We start from the raw sequence: 7,500 nt of genomic DNA on the forward strand, positions 1-7,500 counted from the left end.
ATATTTCCCTATTAAAATGATCGCTCTCCCCACACCACTAGAATATTGTTGGCCAGTTGCTATAAAAAAGCCCATATATTCTTTCCTATTTAAGTCATTCTTAAATAGATTTTTTTTTTTTTTTGCAAAGTTCATGTCTATACAAAAGAAAAAAAAGGGATTATTATTATTTAATGCTGGCTGGGGAATTCTGGGAGTTGAAAGTCCGGACATCTGCAAGTTGCCAAGGTTGAGAAACACTGTTCTAATCTATGAACAGAATCCTGAACAGGTGGGATCCTATAGAGAATCCGAAAAATATGGAATATTTTCAGTCTGTTTATGCAAATCTCGTTCAGCAGCAAAAACCGGAAGTTACAATACAGTTTACGATGTAGAAAAAGGAAAAAAAAACCCCTCAATTACAGGTAGGCCTCAATCTACGACCACAATTTTCTGTTGCTAAGCGAGACATTGGTTCAGTGAGTTTTGCCCCCTTTTTGCGACTTTCCTTGCCATGGTTGTTAAGGCGAATCACTCTAGCTGTTAAGTGAATCTGGCTTCCCCCATGGATTTTGCTGGTCAGAAGTCGCAAAAGGGGATCATGTGACTCTGGGATGTGACGACCGTCATAAATATGAATCGGTTGCCATTTTAAGGCACAACAGGCTGTTATCTTATCAGAACATATACCCTGAGGGTTGTTAGGGGTGTCTCCCCCCCCAACATACACCCCGAGGGTTGTTAGGGGTGTCTCCCCCCCCCCCCCCAGTATTTTTCTCCAGAGAGTCAGTCATCTGTGTACCAAGTTTGGTTGAAATTGCTCAAGGCATTCCAGAGTTATGCTGGAACACACACACAGAGACGCATCCATTTAGATAGATAGATAGATAGATAGATAGATAGATAGATAGATAGATAGATAGATAGATAGATAGATAGATAGATAGATAGATAGATGATAGATAGATGATAGATAGATAGATAGATAGATAGATAGATAGATAGATAGATAGGCAGGCAGGCAGGCGATAGATAGATAGATAGATAGATAGATAGATAGATAGATAGATAGAAGATAGATAGATACAGACAGACGATAGATCGATAGATCGATAGATCGATAGATCGATAGATCGATAGATCGATAGATCGATCGATCGATAGATAGATAGATAGATAGATAGATAGATAGATAGATACAGACAGACGATAGATAGATAGATAGATAGATAGATAGATGATAGATAGATAGATAGACAGACGATAGATAGATAGATAGATAGATAGATAGATAGATAGATAGAAGATAGATAGACAGACAGACGATCGATAGATAGAAAGATAGATAGATAGATAGATAGATAGATAGATAGATAGATAGATAGATAGAAGATAGATATAGATAGATAGATATAGGATAGATAGATAGATAGATAGATAGATAGATAGATAGATAGATAGATAGAAGATAGATAAACAGACAGACGATAGATAGATAGACAGAAGATAGATAGATAGATAGATAGATAGATAGATAGATAGATAGATAGATAGACAGAAAGACAGACGATAGATAGATAGATAGATAGATAGATAGATAGATAGATAGATAGATAGACAGACGATAGATAGATAGATAGAAGATAGACAGACAGACAGACGATAGATAGATAGATAGACAGAAGATAGATAGATAGATAGACAGACAGAAAGACAGACAATAGATAGATAGATAGATAGATAGATAGATAGATAGATAGATAGATAGATAGACGATAGATAGATAGATAGATAGAAGATAGATAGACAGACAGACGATCGATAGATAGAAAGATAGATAGATAGATAGATAGATAGATAGATAGATAGATATAGATAGATAGATAGATAGATAGATAGAAGATAGATATAGATAGATAGATATAGGATAGATAGAAGATAGATAAACAGACAGACGATAGATAGATAGACAGAAGATAGATAGATAGATAGATAGATAGATAGATAGATAGACAGAAAGACAGACGATAGATAGATAGATAGATAGATAGATAGATAGATAGATAGATAGATAGACAGACGATAGATAGATAGATAGAAGATAGACAGACAGACAGACGATCGATCGATCGATCGATCGATCGATCGATAGATGATAGGTAGGTAGGTAGGTAGGCAGGCAGGCAGGCAGGCAGGCAGACAGAGAGGAGGAGGAGGAGGAGGAGAAAGGAAGAAGGAGGAGGAGGAGGAGGAGGAGACAGTTCATTCTCTAGAAAAGTCAACTGTCCTGCAATTTAAACAAAATTTACAAGAGAAAAAAATGGAAAAAGCAGTTCCTATTTCTAAGAGCCAATGTTTAAGGATACAACCCACAACAAAGGTTTAATTACCTGAAAATTGTTAAGTGAAGTTTCATTTCCCCCCCCTTCCCCCCCCAAAGGATTAGCAATGATGGGAAATTCACATAAAGTGATCTAAAAGACACACACCTACTGTTAATTAATTAATTAAATTCACCATCCATCTATTTTTGGTGAGAATCAATAAGAGAATAGTAGAGTTGGGTTTGGCTCAAACTGAATTGGGTTATTTTTCTGAATGATCAAATCAGGATTCTGAACCAAATCCAGTAAAAAAACATCCCCTCTAGACAAATACTTTGAAAATCGAATTTTAACAGGCCCCTACAATAAAAAATAAAGAGGAAATTACATGCCATGGTTCATGATCCGATGCCATTAAAAAGATTTTGCAAGAAAGTATGCAGAGATCTCTTGTTTATATCACACTACCCAAAATTAATTTTAAGTTTTAATTTTCCTTTGGAAAATAAGTTATTGACTAATTTGTAGTTACCTGAAATACTTAATTTTCACGTGCTCTTCATCGTCACTCCTACGAAAAAGGATTAAAATTAAACGTTATGCAACGGGAGAAAATGTCCGGACCAAACGTTAATTTCTAATGTTGGATTTTCCCCCTTACCAGAGGGAGCCCCCTTGTGGAGTACTGTGAAGCCGTTACCATGGCAACTCCACTGCGCTGTACAGTAGAAGCCATTTTAAGGCACAACAGGCTGTATCTTAACAGAACACCAGACACACACTTTTATATAGAGAGATAAAACGTTCTACCTGCTCTGGAGATCATCGCCCTCAGTGTCACAGGTATATCTAGGGAAAGAAAATTTAAATTAATCAGAACGAAAAATCAGTACAACTGAAAATAAATCATGATTTGAAGATGAAGGGATTTACAGGTGACTAAACTCCTTAGAGGAGAGACAATACAGGTAGCTTTCAACTTACAAGTTCATTTAGTGACCATTCAAAGTTACTACGGCACTGGAAAAAGTGACTTATGACCGTTTTTCACCCTTACGACCGGTCACGTGATCAAAAGTCAGACGTTTGGCAACTGACTCACACTTACAACAGGGTTGTAAGTGTCCCAGGGATCGTGAATCTGGAAGCCAGATTCACTTAACAACCCTGTTACTAAGATATCAACGGCAGCGATTCACTTAACAACAGTGGCAAGAAACGTCATAAAATGGGGCAATATCCACTCAGCAAATGTCTCACTTAGCAACAGAAATTTTGGACTCACCCGTGGCCGTACCTGTTAACGCAAAGCACATTTTATTCTGAGATGGCATTATTTCATGAACTCAAAAATGAAATTGACAATGGTGCTGTGAAAAAGATTCTCTTGTTCTTGTATATAAGAGAAAAATAATAAAATCAGCCCCAGGGGCCAACTGATATCCCCTTGTTTCAAGGAAAATTAATATCCATCCCATTAAAAACAGCCGAGCTTCCATGTGGCTCAGTGGCTAAGACACTGAGCTTGTCAATCAGAAAGGTCGGCAGTTTGGCGGTTCGAATCCCTAGTACAGATCTCCTGCGTGAGCAGTGGGTTGGACTAGAGGACCTCCAAGGTCCCTTCCAACCAACTCTGTCACTGTTTACTGTTTAAATCCAACATATGGGGTGTGGAATTAACAGGCACATTTCAATGCAAAGCAAAATCGATCCAGGAGGTCATTTAACAATTAAAAAAAAGGAAATATTTACACTTACTGAGTATCGGAGTCACTCCCTTTTCGCTTTCTGGGAAATTCTGCCGTAAACGAATTTATGGAAGGGGCCACGGGAGACATAATGTTTGAGCCTGTCAAAACAACAGCCTGATTTCCTTCTCCGGGAAGATTATCTGAAAAGAGACAAACAGCATCCAAGCTGAAAGAGGAAGGGGTGGAATTGGAATTAATTGGCTGAACTACAAGGGGAAAGAATACAGACTCCTAAATTATCTCTACGTTGTGATTACGGCGTTTATGGTGATGCGTTTCAGAGTCGGACTGGATTTGGCATTTGCTGTATCCTATCAAGTGCCAAGGATCTGGGACAGCTGTTGACATTCTTCTCCTCCCCAAGGACCTGGGATAGACAGATGTGCATGTTGGATAGCGTGAGAGGTATTTTCATCGCAGGATGTAAGCCATTCCAAGTTAAGCTGCCTTTGGCAATTGACTGACGGTGATTTTGTCAATGGCAAGGATCTTCAAGGGGTGCTCCAGATGTTTTGGGCTTGCCCCCAAGGAACCTATGATGATTGGCGCTAACTTGGCTTCCTTTCATCATAGCTGTTCCACTTCTACTTCCGGGTCTTCGTATTTGATTGTCTTCTCCAGATCTTTTTCTCTTCTGCACTTCTCCAGGTAATGCCCTGTTGTGGCCCAGCAGGAGCCGTTGGAGCTGCAAACAGACTCCGACAGCGAGGGGCCCTATGAGTCAGCTCTGGAAGATGTGGAGGACCCTGGATAGGGTTCAGACTCCGAGCAGGGATCAGAGAGGCTGGTTGGCCACCAGGAGGCGCCTGAGGCATGGAGCAGCGGTGAAAGCCCAAGGGAGTTGGTCCTTGACGTCAGGCCCTGGAGCAGTGGGGAGGAGCTAAGGGAGTTGGTTCCGGACACCAGGCAAAGATGGGCAGATAAGCGCCGACAGCAACTCCGGAGATATAGAAGATAATTGGGACCAGGTGGTTGTGATTAGGCTCCTCCCAAGAGAGTATATAAGAAGAGACTTTGGGGGAAGGCTGTTTGCAGGACTCAACTATTATACTAAATCTGGAGAACTCGTGTGTATTTCTTATCTGTGGAAGTCTGGGTTGCTGCCGAAGTCTTGTCAGTGTGTTAATTTACTGTGAATAAATTGTCTAGCAGTAATCTTGTGTCGGCGTGACTCACCATATGGAGGGGGGGTCAAAACAGTGCCCCATCCATGATCCAGATTTTATAGCAATAGCAATAGCAGTAGACTTATATACCGCTTCATAGGCCTTTCAGGCCTCTCTAAGCGGTTTACAGAGAGTCAGCATATTGCCCCCAACAATCTGGGTCCTCATTTTACCCACCTCGGAAGGATGGAAGGCTGAGTCAACCCTGAGCCGGTGAGATTTGAACCGCTGAACTGCTGATCTAGCAGTAGCCTGCAGTGCTGCATTTAACCACTGCGCCACCTTGGCTCTTTTTTATCCCTGTATCCAAAGATGATAACTGGACTTCCTGGTTTTTCTTCGAAGACGTTTCACTTCTCATCCAAGAAGCTTCTTCGGCTCGGTCTGGATGGTGGGGAATGGAAGGATTTTTATTCCTTGAAGGCAGAATTGGTCCTTTGCATCCTTTTAGAGGGTCATTGAGGCCACTTGGAGGTTTATCTGTGTCCTCAGGGTCACCTGAGTGGTGCAAATGGGCGTGGAGCCTTCTCGGGAACTGCTGAAAGGACTGTGTTGTAAACTGGAGATAGATGATCTCCATAGACATATATGCAGATTTTAATCTGTTTTATCTACACATAGGCATGCTACATATTAAAATATAATTCTCCACTACCTTGCGTTCTCATGGGGCAGCCTGACTGGAGAAGGCAGCTACTTAAGAGACTGACAATGTTGGCATTAAACCAGCTCCAGAAATTAAATCAAACACCATCTTCCATTAAATGCAGCCCGCCCCGTTCTACAGCCCAGCCGCTTTTCCCTTCCCAGCTGGTGATAAAGATGTAATTTTGCTGATTACACACAACCGGCTGATTAGACAATAATTAGGTGGGTCGGCCTCACTGCCTTTTTCTAAACTGAAACCCCAGTGGAGTTACTCCATTCTTTAAAAAGAGGCAGGAGATTGCCGATAGGGGTATCACCGAAGGACCTTCTTAAAATATACGATGTTCCGAGTAGCGCAGTTTTTTTGCAGTTCCGCTGGTGTGATTGCAGAAAGCTGCAATGTGTTGATGTATCTTGTAAAATTCTTGGACATGGTGCCAAGTGCCCCGATGACAATGGGTATCACTGGCACATGCTTCGTCCATAATTACGTACTTTCGATGGCCACGTCATGGTGTTTTGTGATTTTTTCCAGTTCTTTTTCTTCGACCCTGGCATCTCCAGGAACCGCGATATCAATAAACTGTACACTTCAGCCCTCCACAACTGCGATATCTGGCGTGTTGTGCTCCAAATGACGATCCGTTTGTATTCGAAAGTCCCACAAGATCTTCACCTTCTCGTTTTCGATAACTTTTTCCACTTTATGTTCCCATGACTTTCTGGATACGGGTAAATCATGTTTTTTACATAATGACCAGTGGATTAATTTAGCAAATTATTATTATTACACTTTATTCATTAAACATGAAACTCAGTCAACTGAACATGCAAAAATGTATCGCAAACACCATTGACTGGTGCTAATGGTTTATACTGGTTGCTGCCAGCATCCTAGGTATCAACCAAGGACCTTCTTAAAAGGTTGTTGTTGTTATTATTATTTACTTTATTCATTAAACATGAATAAAACATTGACTGATATTTGTGATGATGATGATAATGATAATTATTATTATTATTTCTTCAATTCAATTCATGTATCGAGGTAATCCTTTGGATGTTCCTCCAAGGGCTCCTATTACTATTGATGCAACCATTTGTTTCTTCCTCCACAGTTGCTCAACTTCGATTTGCAATATTTATTTATTTTTCCAGCTGTTTCTCTTCCATTCGTGCATATTTTGTTATTGCAATATCAATGAATCAGTAACCTTCCCCTGCCATGCCCACCAAGCCACGCCCATAGAACTGGTAGTAAAAAAAAAATTGAATCCCACCACTGGGGGAAATATCCCTCCCTCCCTTCCTCCCCCCCTCTGTTACACACACACAGAGAGAGAGAGAGAGAGAGAGAGAAACAGAGAAAAAGAGAGAAACATAGAAAGAGAGAAAGAAAGAAAGAGAGAATCAGGCAGAGAAAGAGAGAGAAACAGAGACAGAGAGAAACAGAGACACACAAAGAGAAAGAGTGAACAAAGGGAAACAAAGAGAAACAGAGAGAGAAAGAGTGACAGAGGGAAACAGAGAGAGAGAAACAGAGAAAGAAAGAGACAGAGAGAGAGAAACAGAGACAGAGAGAGAGAGAGAGAGAGAAGGAAGTAGTCAGGGAAACAGAGACAGAGCAGA

General features: G+C 40.6%; 1 protein-coding gene across 1 annotated transcript in view; it reads right to left on the bottom strand.

Annotated features, from left to right (window-relative positions):
• Nucleotides 1-2,244: 2,244 nt before the first annotated feature.
• Nucleotides 2,245-7,500, bottom strand: part of LOC116511728 (aryl hydrocarbon receptor nuclear translocator-like protein 2) — a 6,082-nt gene continuing 826 nt past the window's right edge. Inside the window, exons 2-5 of the mRNA XM_032221894.1 lie at nucleotides 4,065-4,197; nucleotides 3,117-3,155; nucleotides 2,839-2,877; nucleotides 2,245-2,269 (exon numbers count right to left, since the gene is read on the bottom strand). Coding sequence (XP_032077785.1) covers nucleotides 2,245-2,269; nucleotides 2,839-2,877; nucleotides 3,117-3,155; nucleotides 4,065-4,197 — 236 coding nt within the window. The remainder of the gene's footprint in view (nucleotides 2,270-2,838; nucleotides 2,878-3,116; nucleotides 3,156-4,064; nucleotides 4,198-7,500) is intronic.

The sequence above is a fragment of the Thamnophis elegans genome, chromosome 7 (assembly GCF_009769535.1).
Source record: "Thamnophis elegans isolate rThaEle1 chromosome 7, rThaEle1.pri, whole genome shotgun sequence".
NCBI lineage: Eukaryota > Metazoa > Chordata > Lepidosauria > Squamata > Colubridae > Thamnophis > Thamnophis elegans.